The sequence below is a fragment of the Artibeus jamaicensis genome, unplaced genomic scaffold (assembly GCF_021234435.1).
Source record: "Artibeus jamaicensis isolate MK-2021 breed Jamaican fruit bat unplaced genomic scaffold, CSHL_Jam_final scaffold_1964, whole genome shotgun sequence".
NCBI classification, from domain to species: Eukaryota; Metazoa; Chordata; class Mammalia; order Chiroptera; family Phyllostomidae; genus Artibeus; species Artibeus jamaicensis.
The window spans coordinates 17,653,649-17,667,580 of NW_026522030.1; the positions used below are offsets into that span (position 1 = coordinate 17,653,649).

General features: G+C 47.7%; 2 protein-coding genes across 2 annotated transcripts; one reads left to right on the forward strand and one right to left on the reverse strand.

Annotated features, from left to right (window-relative positions):
- Positions 1 to 382: 382 nt before the first annotated feature.
- SEC61B (SEC61 translocon subunit beta) lies at positions 383 to 8,775 on the reverse strand. Its single transcript, XM_037140793.2, has 4 exons — positions 8,652 to 8,775; positions 8,356 to 8,453; positions 3,293 to 3,394; positions 383 to 662 (listed from the first exon to the last, which is right to left on the reverse strand). Exons 1-4 carry the CDS (start codon positions 8,652 to 8,654, stop codon positions 575 to 577), a joined length of 291 nt encoding a protein of 96 aa, XP_036996688.1. The 5' UTR covers positions 8,655 to 8,775; the 3' UTR covers positions 383 to 574.
- A 265-nt stretch (positions 8,776 to 9,040) lies between these two features.
- Positions 9,041 to 13,033, forward strand: ALG2 (ALG2 alpha-1,3/1,6-mannosyltransferase). Its single transcript, XM_037140792.2, has 2 exons — positions 9,041 to 9,473; positions 11,707 to 13,033. The coding sequence occupies exons 1-2, from the start codon at positions 9,129 to 9,131 to the stop codon at positions 12,607 to 12,609; spliced, it is 1,248 nt and encodes a 415-aa protein (XP_036996687.2). The 5' UTR covers positions 9,041 to 9,128; the 3' UTR covers positions 12,610 to 13,033.
- Positions 13,034 to 13,932: the final 899 nt, after the last annotated feature.

Genomic DNA, 13,932 nt, shown 5'->3' on the forward strand with positions numbered 1-13,932 from the left:
AAAAGGCAAAATTATTATCTATGGTATTAGACACAAAGAACAGAATGAGCAAACATTTCACCCGAGATTTCTGATCTATGACTTCTAGGTACCTGGGTACCAGCTGCCTCGGAATACAGCTCTGCCTGCTGGAGTCAAAGGCACGCTCCTTGAAGACCACACGGCGCCCGAAAAGACAATCACCAGGACAGAAAGACCTAGAAGAAAACGGGCCAAGGCCAATGGCGGTGCCTTGGATTTGAATGACTACACGGTCACATAAAGAAGTGCCAGCCCACCAAAGTAAACGACCCCCACGAAACGTGTCTTGAGCACACTTCCTTGTAATCATTGGGAGGCAGAGATTAAGGGCCCTAACAGGCATCAACAACCAGACTTGGTATAAATGAATTAAAAAGTTTATTAGCCATACAAAAAAAACTGATTCCTTAAAATCAATTCTCGTTAAGTTCCCTGTAAAACAGTAAACTTACAGAATATTTCTTTCTCATGAACAGAAAACCACTATGCTTTTGGTCCAAGATACATTGGGATTTTTTTTTCTTCTTCAGATGACAGATGGATGTAGCCAGATCTACGAACGAGTGTACTTGCCCCAAATGTGCAACATAAATACAGAAGCGATGAACAGAAGACTCATAACCAATACTGGAACAGGGCCACTGAAAATAAGAAGAAAAGGCATGCTTACTTTTAATAATATACATTACTGTGCTCCTAATACGCAACAGGGCCTGGTGGGGGGAGGAAGAAGAGCATTCAAGAATATTATTCGCCTCATTTAAAATACTTCCAAAATTACCACTGTGGACATTTTGAAGGTGTGAAGACAGCACTGAGGTTGTTTAGACAGGAGGACTCTCCTTTACCTATCAGTAAAACGTAACTAAAATTACACAAATAAAATGACCTGATGTCTTGAAGACACGGTCTCTCTAATTTCACATATTCAGTACTTTCCATAATAAAAATTAGAAAAATTTCCCAAAACTCTTTAAGTGCAAATGATCCAATTGCAAAACTATTTCAAAGTAAGATTTATTTAAAGACAGCCTTCAATGTCTAGCTTCCATATACGAGGCCTGCAAAGATGAGAGCAGTAAGTTACGAAGTATTTTCAAATACGTGATCCCATTGGTAAACTTATGACATAGGCAAAACAAACATTTATCTCATAAATGAGTAAAGCTGAGGCCAGAAAGATTATAACTTGCCTGAGGACAAACAGCCAGAAGGAAAGAAGGAATCTGAACTCAGGTTTCCTGATTTCATGTATTTCTCCTGTTACTGCTTTAAGATGCCCATCTTCAAAGACCAGACATTTCAGGCAACATGTTAAGCCTGATTCACACTTATGAGTTTATTACAGGAAGGAAATAGATTTTCTTCTCTGGCCCACGGGCCCCGCCTTCCTGACTCTTCCCACCAACACCAGTTTTGGGAATTGGAGATGTCACTTGACCTCCCAGGCACAACTGGGGCACACACAGTGGAAAAGGCTTCAGAAATCTTTGCAACCAAGGCAGTGGATGAACCCAGCGGCACAGTGGGGTAGGAGGCCACTAGTGGACAACAGACAATGCCCAGAAATCAATGTCCTTGCAACTCTGTCTTGTTCTTTCAAAAATCTGCACAATTACAGGAGTAAGCAAATTTAAAACTACACAGATCTGTACCATGCTGCACTTAGTCAAAGCCCCTACGTTACAGTGGCATCAGAGCGACGTCAGCCACAGAGCCCAAAGCTGAGGGGCAGCTCTCAGGGCCCAAAGGCCGGAGTGTGCAAACCAACCCTGCCACGCATGAGTGACTGTGGCCCGTTTCCTACCTTCTCCAAGCCTCAGTTTCCTCATCAGTAAAGTACGAATAGTCACAGTACTTCTCTCCTAAGGTTACTAAGGTACTAAATAAATCAAAACACAACCAATGCAGGTTTATAATAAGCTCTCAGGAAATGCTACTATTTTCAGACTGAGAAAAATTCTAAACTCCTACAAAGAGCGAAGAACAAACTCTGAGATGTTACTTGACTGCTCCACAACGTGGATTTGTGGATACAAATCCCCAACTGTGTCCTTTTAGCATCTCTCTGGTGTGCCGACACCGCGCTTTGTGACACTTCCGGGAACAGTCTCGAGCGATTCCTGGGACAGCTCCAGCAGCGGCCCCGAGCAGGCAGCGCCAGCCAGGCTCACCCACAGGACAACAGCTTTTACCAGCTTCTCGAGAAGGGTTTGAAAGGACTTCTCTCTGAATACTCAAAAAAATCACAAAGACCAAGAGGTCGTCCAGATGCGGACGACTCATAAATCCGATGCCAAGAACTACTTCCCAAAGGCATTCTCACCTCCCCACACAAGTCTTTAATTTGTGGTCCAAGCCAAGCTATTGGTCAAGTTAATTAAACTAATCGGAATTAATCTAATTTTGTTTCTCTTCTACCAGACAGACAGATGGAAAACAGGACTAAACGTCGGAATATCTGATTCCAGCCCTTGCTAGCTTATCTGCGACAGAGCTTTGCCTCTCGAAACCCAAGCTTCTCAGTCTTCAGTGTGATGCAAGGAGGAGCTGTGGCCACTCCTCCCCACCCGCCAGGCTGGGTCGGGAAGCAGCTGCGGGCGGAGTCCTAGGGCCCTGCTCGACCAGAATCCTGTGGGGTTAGGGTGCCACACAGTACTAGAAACCCTGAAAAGTGAGGTGAACCGGGCGCGGGCACAGGCGTCCCGCAGGTGCTCGTCTCCCACCACCTAATGAGCACTCCGAGACCCAAGAACTTGCAAGGTGATACACTCGCCCTCCAGGGCCGACTCACCAACCACAAAAGGCAACAAGAACAGAGAACTTTTGGAAACACAATGCAATGCAGAAACTTCCATCAGGCTGTAACAGTGTCAGCTTATGCTTCCAGGAGAGTTTTGAAAATCCACGTGACTCCTATTCAAATGGTTACTCCTGTTTCTCAGTGTGGGACAAGAACCTCCCCACTGACAAAGAGCAATTTCATCAAATGAGGCGGTCTTTCCTCCAGTGCCCTGTGCTCCCATCAGTTACCTTGGCACAGCTGCATGACGCCCTTCCCTTGCTTTCTCTCCGCCCCCTAAGAGATGCCATGGCAGGCCCCTTACTCAGGTGACGAATGGACAGACCAAGCCCAGCGCACCTGGCGTGAACGGAGCCGCCGTGCAGAGGGAACTTCAGCACGGCCAGCACCACGGGCGGAGGAGGGCGGCAGCGCCCCCATGCGGCCCTGCAGTGCGGGACAGAACACAAGGTCCGCTCCGAGACTTACACTTTGAGGCCTGGCGAATCCTCCGTGTAGAAGCGCCACATCCCCCCGGTGCCGGCGGAGGTCGTGCGGCCCGCACTCCTCGTCCCACAGCTGGCATTTTTCCTGTGGAGGAAAAAAAATGTTACAAATGGCCCTTTTTGGAAACCCTTATACTGCCATTATAACAGGCTACCATCACATTGGTAAAGAACAAGAGAAAACTTTTCCTTTGATTAGTACGCCCGGAACTGTCTTCACGCTACCATAAACTGAGCACCTGCCACGTGCTAGGGCATGCAATAACCCTGGAAAACAGTCGCCATTTCTGTTTTTATAAAAGAGGAAAATGAGGCCCAGAAAAGGTTAAACAAAGTGCCCTAAGGCCCCATGGCCAACAGGTGGCCAGGCTGGGCTGAGGCCCCACTTCTGACTCCAGAGCCCATTTGGCTGCCCAAACACATGGGCAATGCACTTGAACCACGTGTTTCCATTTCTCTTCACGTGAACTTCTGTGAAGTCAAGTAACAAACCCTGCTTTAAAAGGCCCTGAATCTACGTACAGCCGGCCTTTGGACGACATGGGGTTGGTTTCAGCTGTGTAGGTCCCCCCTTCCATGGAGTTCTGTCTCCCCCAGACCATAAATGCATTTTTTCTCTTTATGATGTCGTTTCTCTAGCTTGCTTTACTGTAAGAATACAATATATAATACGTGTTAATCACCTCTGGTGTTGGCAAGGCTTCTGGCCAACCGTAGGTTAGTAGCAGTTAAGGTTTTAGGGGAGTCAGAAGTTACTTGTGGATTTTTTTAAAAGATTTTATTTATTTATCTTTAGAGAGGAAGGGAAGGAGAGAAGGAGAGAAAGATCAATGTATGGTTGCCTCTCATGAGTCCCCTGCCGGGAACTGGCCTGCAACCCAGGCATGTGCCCTGATTGGGAATTGAACCGCGGTCATGTGGTTCGCAGGCCCGCGCTCAATCCACTGAGCTATGCCAGCCAGGGCTACTTGTGGGTTTTTGACTGCCCCTAACCTCCATGTTGTTCAAGGATCCACTGTAATCTGATCTTTACATTATTCTAAAATGTTTGAAATTAATGTATTTACTATAAAAGAGACAAAAAATACTAAGTTTTAACTGTAACTCAGGTCCTGAAATGGAACACGTTTTACAAAGCCTTATTCGATAATAATCTGTTTTCACTGTGGTGATAGGCCACAGGTCTTGGACAGAGAGGTCGGGGTGAAAAACGTGGTACACACCCCTCCAGAACCTGTCCCTCACCAGGGACCACGGCCGGGGACATGGGCTGCAGGACACAGCCAGTCCTGGCGCCCAGATGCAGTGGATGGCCCCGCACCGCCGGCCTGGACAGACCTGGGGAGCCCTTCCCTCCTCTCCTCAGTCCCTGCAGGGGCCCAGCCGACAGCCGCTCTTCCACCGAGCCGAGCGCTGCTCGGACCCGCTCCTCTCGCCTTGGTGCTCCAGCGCCACAACACGAGTCAGAAGAAAGCTTCCTCGGCTCATCCGGCACCGTCAGAAACCCTGGGCAAGGGGATGGGGGCAACCCTGTCCCATCACTGCCCCTCCTCATTTCCCAAACCCCAGTGCGCCCGCTCTGACAATCCCATTCCTCTTATCTGTGGGCTACTGATTCTGGAGTTTAAAATGAGAAGGGCGTACAGGGAGAAAACGGAAGGGGAAACCCCATCCCTACCATCTCCTCTCCCCGCCCTCCCAAATCGGATCCCAACCCCCACCTGGCCTTGCCCTGGCCTTTAGCCCACACCCTAACGCAAGAAGCACCAGTCCAGAGCCGGGGCAGTTTGCCCTGCTGCACAGGGTGGAAGAATGGAGTCGTGGCTGCACCTCGGGTTCCAGGAAAAGGCCTGTCTGAGTTCATGCTAGAACCCTGGGAGCAACCGGTGTCACACAGTGATTCAGGGCTACTGCTCTACAAAGATCCTATTTCAGTTACATTAATTATAGGTTGTGTGGTGGCCTGGAAACGTGTGACTCACCTGCATGACTGATTGTCATAGAATGGGAAGACTGACTGTAAACTTCAGCAAACATACTGCACAGGGGTTTACAGAGGAATCTGCACACCGGGAAGAGCTTTCACACAGAGATACACACGTCGTTTAGTGTGTGGGGAGGTCCCCGAAACCTTCCTCCCTGTTCATGAAAGGGAATTTGGGCTGCTAAGTCACGGCGGAACCAGGAGGACTGGGACCTGTGTGCTGCCCGCTTTCTCGCAACCTCCCAACCCCAGGTCCTGTCTGCAAAGTCTCCCGGAAACTACGGGAGGTCGAAAGGGTTAGTCTGGCCTCTTTAAAGATTTCTTGTATCTACTAACACATGGAACACAAAGAGAACTTGAAATTCAGGATCCCTAGAAGTACTGAAAGTACTCAAAATACCTCCCATACCACGCCCCGCCCCCGCCCACCCACTGGGAAGTAGGCTGAGGCTAACTGAACCCATTTTAATCTCTATTTGGGGCTCATTTTACCCTTTTTTTCTGTCCCTGGGTAACTGCCTCCCTCTTCCTATACCTTAACACAATGGTTTTCATAACTGACCTTTTACGTACTTTATATTAACATGACGGCCTCCTGGCTGTTCCTCAAAGCCAAGCTCATTCCCACCTCAGGGTCTTTACACTTAACCTTTCCTTGTCTCTAGGCGGGAGCCTACTCCTCCCCTGACCACTGCACGACTTCCTCCCTGGCTTCTTTATGTCTCCACTTAAAGGCTACCTACTCTGAACACCCTAGCCAAAACAGCTACGCCCCCACCCTCTAACCCCACCGCTCTCTACCCGCCACCCAGCCTTACTTTTCTTCATAGCGCTTCTTGCCTGAAATTACACGATTTCTTTCTTTGCCAGTCTCCCACACTGGAATCTAAAGTTCATTAGGTCAAACCCTGACTAGCTGCTCACAGACATACCCTCTGAGCTGGAAAAGTGCCCGGCATGTTCCCTCAATAACTATTTGATGTCTATCTTAATATCCCTGGCTATTCTCTCATTTTCATAGCCCTGATTCCCATTAATCCTCCTCCAACGCCATGGAGCTTTATACAGCTTTACAGTTAACAATGCGCTACTGCTCCTTTTGCTCCTCATAGCAATAGCAATCTTCTTCCATGCTCCACTAAGAGCAAGGGCTTCTCCACCCCTGACCTGACGTGAACTCCCTCACCGTGTCTCCTCCAAGGTACTGCCTCTACTGCATCATGGAGCACGGAGAGAGGATGCGAAACTGTACACTTCATAATCCAAAGCATCATCTTCAACTTTTTAAACCATCAGCTTCAACTTTTTCAGAGACTTACAAAGCAGGGATGTATCTTAGCTGGCCAACACCTATTACGTCACAAGCATTACGTAATACTTAAAGAGTGCCAAAACGGTAGAAGGGAACGCCACCATCTCTCTCAACACACACACCCAGGATGTGTGTAGTTACATCAGTCCCAGCCAGACTGGACCCTAAGTGCCGTCAACACCCACAACCTGAAGGCTGAGTCTGTCCTCAAATGTTTACATTTCTCCACTTCATCTGCGCAGCAGCAATTTCACTTTTATCTAGTAAATGTGTTACTTCATTATCTTTACATTTGGTAAATATGTGGTTTCTTTTTTTCTTCTTTAAAAATTCTGAGATGGCCAGACTTCCCTGCCTTGGTACTACCAGTTCTTATTAACCAGACCCACTTCCAAGGAGCTCTGCCTTCAGGACGTGTTTTCCATCCCAGCACAAAGGACCCGTGGAATTTGGGGTGGAAGGGGACAGCAACCCAAACCACAGCTTGGCACACTTTCCAGCGGGTCCATCCCAGCCTTGCCCTGAACATCTTGGTGACAAGGAACTCTCAATTGTTCAGGATAACCCTACCATTTCTCAGAGTTATATCAGAATTGCTTTCCTCTGAGCAGAAATCTGTTTCCTGCAAGTTCAAATTGTAAGTTTTATATCTACCTACTGTAGCCAACAAGAATCTCACCATTCTTCACATCCTTATGAACAGTTTTCATGTATCCCCTCAAGGTCTTACCCTCTCAGGATAAAACCCCACTTGTTCCTCCAAAAGTCCCAAGATAGCAGGGTTGCTTGACTCCTTCCTTTCTACATCATTTATTGTGCCAAGCCTCAAAGCAGCACAGAGGTGGACTTGGGCAGTTTCTATCAAAGTCTAATACAGAAATAAATGCTGTTACCATGATATGAATGAAATGCTTTGAGAGCAAAAGGGAAAAGTAGCTACTGCTACTTTTGGAGACAGGGCAGGCCTCAAGAGGAAATAACCTCGAGAGAAAATAAATAGAAATTATATGAGTGTGGGGGGAGGATATTCATAAAACAGTAATAAGTTCACTATTACTGGATCACAGGAGAGAGAAAAGACGCTGTTAGGCTGAAAAAAATGATCAAGAGCCTTGCTATCCCTTTGTTATTAAAAAGAAACTAACAGAAACTTTGCAGATGAGTGACATAACCACAGGATGGAGTGGCGTGGAAATGACCAGGAGAGAAGAGTTAGGGACAAAACGCCAAGGTCTAAATGAGAGAATCTGACGGCTAAACTGGGGCAGCAGCAATGAAGACAAAGAAATGACGAGCAGGTTTTTCTGTATAACTTAAAGTTTGACAAATAGCTGGACAGAGAGAGGGCATAAGGAAAAACTCAAGATGCCGCTCAAGTCTTGGCTTTGGGTGACTGAGTGCTGAGCAGCGCCATATGGAAGTAAAGAAAAGTCACTGGGAGCAGGGGCAGGGATGATGGGACAAGTCTTCTTAACTTGAGCGTGTATGGGACCTCCAGGTAGAAATGTCAATGCAAAGTTCAGGGCCAGAGACACCAGTTCAATGGCATCAGTTTGCTCAGAGTTGTCTCTGACCCAATTTCACTTCTAGTCTTTTTTTAAGTGGTAGCCATTACTCCCAGGACTACGTCACTCAAGGCTTGTTCTGTCCTTACAAATCTTAACATCCCGGTGTCTCCTTCTCAGAACCAGGGGATTCTTGGACCCCATCTCTCCCGGCCCACAGCCAAGAGGGTCGCAGGGATCCTTACCTCTGCCGGACCGTGGAACCCGCCGCCCGGGCGGCCACTGCTTTACTGGGAGAGCGTCCTGAGGAGCCCACGTTAGTGCCACTGGGAGTCGGACCAGGCTGTGGAGGGAGATAAGGAGACAGACGGGTGAGCGCCGCCCGCCGGCCCCCAGACCCCAGGCCCTGACAGCAAAGATGGGCACCTGCACGGGAGGGTGGGAAAGCGAGGGAGCCTCAGAAGAAAGGCAAGGCGTAGGGGAGAAGTCAGGGTGCCTGGGAGAGACGGGGACTAAGGAAGAACCGCTGAGGTCGCCATACCATGCTGGAAACGGGAGGATAGCAAGGCACCGAAACAGACGGCTGGAAAGCAAGGGAGCACTCAAAGGACCAGCTCCTGGAGATTCTGGTGCAGGATAGGTTTCAGGCCCCGCCCTCAGGCCCGCTGGCCACGTCTCCGACTCGAAGGACGCCTGGGTTGTCCTACTATATGCCTGTACAAGTTAGCTACCGGCGACTTGGTCAGCGGCTGTGTGGGAAGTGCGGACCTTCCATCTTCTCCTTTAGATCACAGCGGCCTTCATAGATTCCAATTTCTACCAAAGGGAGGATATGTATGTCCACGGTCAGACAAGAACTTTTCTCCGGCACTTACTAGACGCCCATGGATTTGTGATGATGTGGCCGGGGCAACGCGGGCACCACGGGGCGTGGTCAGGTGGGGGCCAGCTGGGAGCCGAGGGAGGATCCTGAGCGCAAGGGCCTAAGGGCCTGGGGAGCCGGTGAGAAATCCGGACCATGGGGGACCACAACGTTCAGGATAAAGGGGGTTGCCGCCCGTCGGTGCTGTTCCTGCACCCAGACCTGGGCGTGGGCGGCGCCGAGCGGCTGGTGCTGGACGCGGCGCTGGCGCTGCGGGCGCGGGGCTGTGGTGTGAAGATCTGGACCGCCCACTACGACCCGGGCCACTGCTTCGCTGAAAGCCGCCAACTGCCGGTGTGCTGCGCCGGGGACTGGCTGCCTCGCAGCTTGGGCTGGGGCGGCCGCGGCGCCGCGGTCTGTGCCTACGTGCGCATGATCTTCCTGGCGCTCTACGTGCTGTTCCTCGGCGACGAGGAGTTCGACGTGGTAGTGTGCGACCAGGTGAGGTGACACGACGGGTCCGTCTCCGCGCCTCGGTTTTTCACTGCGGAGGGCGCACTGCTTGACCTCAGATGACCTCTTCCGGTCTGCGGTTCGGAAAGATTGGAGCTGATCTGGAGAGATCGGAGCTGGAAATTATTGTAGTTTTCCAGCTTTAGTGTGGACACATTTAAGTCACACGTTACAGGGCCCCACCCTGAGAAGTTTTCATCCTTTCATCCGGGAGCCTGAGATAGGGCCCGAAATCTGCACTTTTCACTGGCATATGGGGTGATTCTGAAACAGATGGGCCTTGAGGCTTGCGCTAAGAAACACAGGCGTTAGAAGTCAGCCATCAGTCAGTCACCTTTTACTTCTGAGTAACTCATCTGTCTGCCTTTATTGAATTATTTCTGTTGACACTACTAGGCCACGTGCATCACGCTGTCTATAGCCTTTGTAGCCAGGTCACCCCCGACCCCCAGCAGTGTCAGGTGTTAAAATATCAAGCTAAACATGTCATGTCCCCATTAAAACTTTACACGGCTCTTTATTAATCCCTGTTGAGAAGTTCAAATTCTTTTGCTTGCTAAAGAATCCCCACCCAGATCTGGGCTGTAGCTCTTCCCCACAAAAACATTTTTATTTTAAAAAGTAACATTTATTAGGACTAAAAAGACAAATAGTATGAAAGTACAATGTAAAAGCGCCATCCCAGTTCCTCTCCTTAAAGATAGCCACAGTTAACAGTTTCTCCTGTACCCTTGCAGAAATTGTCTATGGCTACGCCAGCATAGACAACAATTGAACAACTTGCCGGAGGCGGTTTCCCCACCAAAAATTTGTTTTGGACATCCTTATATATCAGTATTAGAGATTAGCTTCCTTCTTAATGTCTGGATAGTCTGCTTTTTTTTTTTAAGGTACCATAATTTATCTATTCTTTGACACATTTTGACCAGTGTTTTGTGAATAGATGAGTTTTGTAATGAACATCCTTGTACCTTTTTTTTTTTTTTTGTACCTCTGCAAGTACCAGTATGTCCTGGTAACTCCCCAGAGTTAGGTAACTCCCCAGAAATAAAATCAGTAGGTCCAAGAGTGGTTCGTTTTAAACGTCTGTAGCTGTTCCCAGGTTTGCCTTCTGGAGATGTGTGTCGCTCCACTTTCCCATACTCAGGGCGGAGCCTCCGTGCTCTTGTGCACATTGAACATTACTGACCACTCTGATCTTTGCCATGCTGCAGGGGGAAATGACATCACATTTGTGTTTGTATTCCTTTAACTGTGACCTCTGAGTTACTTTTGAACATCCTTGCTTGTGTGGAGATACTTCATTTTCCGAACACCCTGCGTGTCCGACTAGTTCATAAACATGAGGCAGCTAAGATTGCAGCAGGTAGAGAAAAACTGAGCTTGGAAGTAGGGGAGACCTGGATTCAAATTCTGTTTAGCTGCTACTTTCTCACTAAGTACCTGTAGATAAATGCCTCGATATCCCTAAAGCTCACCTTTGGTGTTAAATGAGCTGGAGATTAAGTGATTTGTACAATACCTAACGGGAAAGTCGAGTAATGCCAGCATGTAGTTCATGCCCACTAATGATTATGATTAATATTTACTGAGCACATACTACATGCCAAATTCCTAAGCCTTTGACATACCCCATTGCATTTGATAATCACAAAAAGCATATGGGTTTTTGGTACTATGATTGTCACCACGTTACAGAAAAGGAAATTGAGGCCCAGAGAGGTGGATTACTTGATCATGGTCACACAGCTAAGGTTCAGACCCTGGCAATCTGGATTCCAGAGCCTGCACTCAAACTATGTAGTTCATTCAGTCCCTCAGGAGAAATACACTGGAACTGCTGTGTCTAGCATGGTAGCCACTGGCCACACGTGGCTGTTGAGCACTTGACACGTAGCTAGTCTGCACTGATGTGCTGTAGGTATAAAATACACACCTGGCTTTAAATAATTTTTCATGTGGTTACCAGACTCTTGTTTCCATTGGACAGTACTATTGTAGAGGAAACACTGCACTTGCAGCTTTAAAGGTGTAGCACACATCCCGAGAAACATCTGCCGGCCTTCCATATCGGGTGAGAGTCCAGGAGCACAGAGCAGGATGAGGCATTGCCCGTGAGGAGCCCACAGACCAGTGGGCAGGGTAGGTGTCGGTTCTTCTGACTTAGTTGAAGGTTAGGTGACCAGTCACTATCTCTGTTGTTGATTTTTGCTTTGGCTAGGTGTCTGCTTGTATCCCAGTGTTCAAGCTGGCCAGACGGCGTAAGAAGATCTTGTTTTATTGTCACTTCCCAGATCTGCTGCTTACCAAGAGGGATTCTTTTCTCAAACGCCTATACAGGGCCCCAATCGACTGGCTAGAAGAATACACCACGGGCATGGCCGACTGCATCTTGGTCAACAGCCGGTTCACGGCAGCCATATTTAAGGAAACATTTACGTCCCTGTCTCACAGAGAGCCCGACGTTCTCTACCCGTCTCTGAATGTTACCAGCTTTGATTCAGCTGTCCCTGAAAAGCTTGATGATCTAGTCCCCAAGGGAAAAAAGTTTCTGTTCCTCTCCATCAACAGATATGAAAGGAAGAAAAATCTGACTTTGGCACTGGAGGCCCTGGTAAAGCTGCGTGAAAGATTGACATCCCAAGACTGGGACAAGGTTCATCTGATCATGGCTGGTGGGTATGACGAGAGAGTCCTGGAGAATGTGGAACACTATCAGGAATTGAAGAAAATGGTCCAGCAGTTTGACCTTGAGCAGTCTGTAACCTTCCTGCGGTCTTTCTCAGACAAACAGAAAATCTCCCTCCTCCACGGCTGCACATGTGTGATTTACACACCAAGCAATGAACACTTCGGCATCGTCCCTTTGGAGGCCATGTACATGCGGTGCCCAGTCGTTGCTGTTAATTCAGGCGGGCCCTTGGAGTCCATTGTCCACAGTGTCACGGGGTTTCTGTGTGAGCCCGACCCAGCATGCTTCTCAGAAGCAATAGAAAAGTTCATCCATGAACCTTCCTTAAAAGCCACAATGGGGCTGGCGGGCAGAGCCAGGGTGGAGGAAAAGTTTTCCTCTGAAGCATTTACAGAACAGCTCTACCAGTATGTCACCAAACTGTTGGTTTAATCAGACTTTTTAAGGTCTTTATGCCGCATTCATTAATATCATTTCTATAGATTGTATACTCAATTTTGAAACCATAAAAGAAGCCTGGAATCTAGTGCCGAAGAGTATTTAAAAAATGAACTTAATTCTTGAACCTGAGCCACCTTCTTATATATGACTCCTTTCTGTCTACTTTTCAGAAAAGCAATATCTTATGCTATAATAATTCTGACTGTTATCAGTGTTGATTAAGATATAATCCATAGCCCTGGCTGGTGTGGCTCAGTGGATTGAGCGCCAGCCAGTGAACTGAAAGGTCGCTGGTTCGATTCCTGTTTGGAACATGTTCCTGGGTTGAGGGCCAGGTCCCTGAGAGGCAACTGATCAATGTTTTTCTCCCTCCCTTCCCCTCTCTCTGAAAATAAATACAATATTTTTTAAAAAAGATATATAATTCCATGTGTTAATTTACTTTCTCTAGATTATTGCTGCTCTACCTATAAAAATGAGTCATTGTGCCTTAATAGGTTTCGACAATTTGTGCTTCATCGTCAGAGTTGAAGAATTTGGCTTCGTAGCAGACTGTGAACAGGCTCACTCTCGTTCCCGGAATCAGTGCCCCTGATGTTCCTTGTCCTCTGCTGGGAAGTTCTGATTAGTCTTAACCTTTGCCTGGGTCCACAGCAAGGATGTTCTGGGTTGTTTGGGGGTTGTTGTTTTTTTTAAATGATTTTACTGTGTCATAGGAAAAGGCAACAAAATATTAAATTTTGGCTTCCGTGATCCATACATAGATTAGGCAGCCAAGCCTGAAGTCAGAAACTAGGAGTAACCTGGCTGTTGAAGTCACACTTGCAGTGTGTTTATTGCTTAGGGTTTATTTTATAATGTCATCTGATTTGTCGGCTTTGGTAACATTTGTGTTGTATAAAGTAAGATCCTACTAAGTATAGGGCACAAATGCTTTTTACCCTTCGAGGCCTGCCTCACCCCACTGCTGTGGAGCTTTCCGACCCTGACCTCACCTCCCAAAGTGGACATGAACTTCCCCTTCCACAGTTGACCCTTTCATGGCAATGACCAGTCTTGCAGTCCATTATTTACCTGTCCGTCTGAGTACAAGTGAACATAAAGCACTTTTCCACAAACCTTTAAAACTAAATTCATTTTTAAAAATTTAGCAAAGATCACCAGCCAACGGTTCTACATTAAGCCGCTCTTAAGAGCACAGGCCTGAGAGCCTTGGTCAAATTATTTAATCTCTGCCTCCGCTGCTTCATCTGTAAAGTGGGGTAACTACTAGTTTACTTTTCTCATAAGGTGCTTGTGGCAGATTACAATACC

Excerpts from the sequence above, each read along its gene's own strand:
- SEC61B (XM_037140793.2), bottom strand. Across the intron at positions 3,395-8,355 it reads GGTTCCACGGTCCGGCAGAG|GAAAAATGCCAGCTGTGGGA; the intron begins GTAAGGATCCCT and ends TTTCCTCCACAG. Across the intron at positions 663-3,292 it reads GATTCGCCAGGCCTCAAAGT|TGGCCCTGTTCCAGTATTGG; the intron begins GTAAGTCTCGGA and ends TCTTATTTTCAG.
- ALG2 (XM_037140792.2), top strand. The coding sequence starts at position 9,129 with ATGGGGGACCACAACGTTCAGGATAAAGGGGGTTGCCGCCCGTCGGTG. Across the intron at positions 9,474-11,706 it reads ACGTGGTAGTGTGCGACCAG|GTGTCTGCTTGTATCCCAGT; the intron begins GTGAGGTGACAC and ends TGCTTTGGCTAG.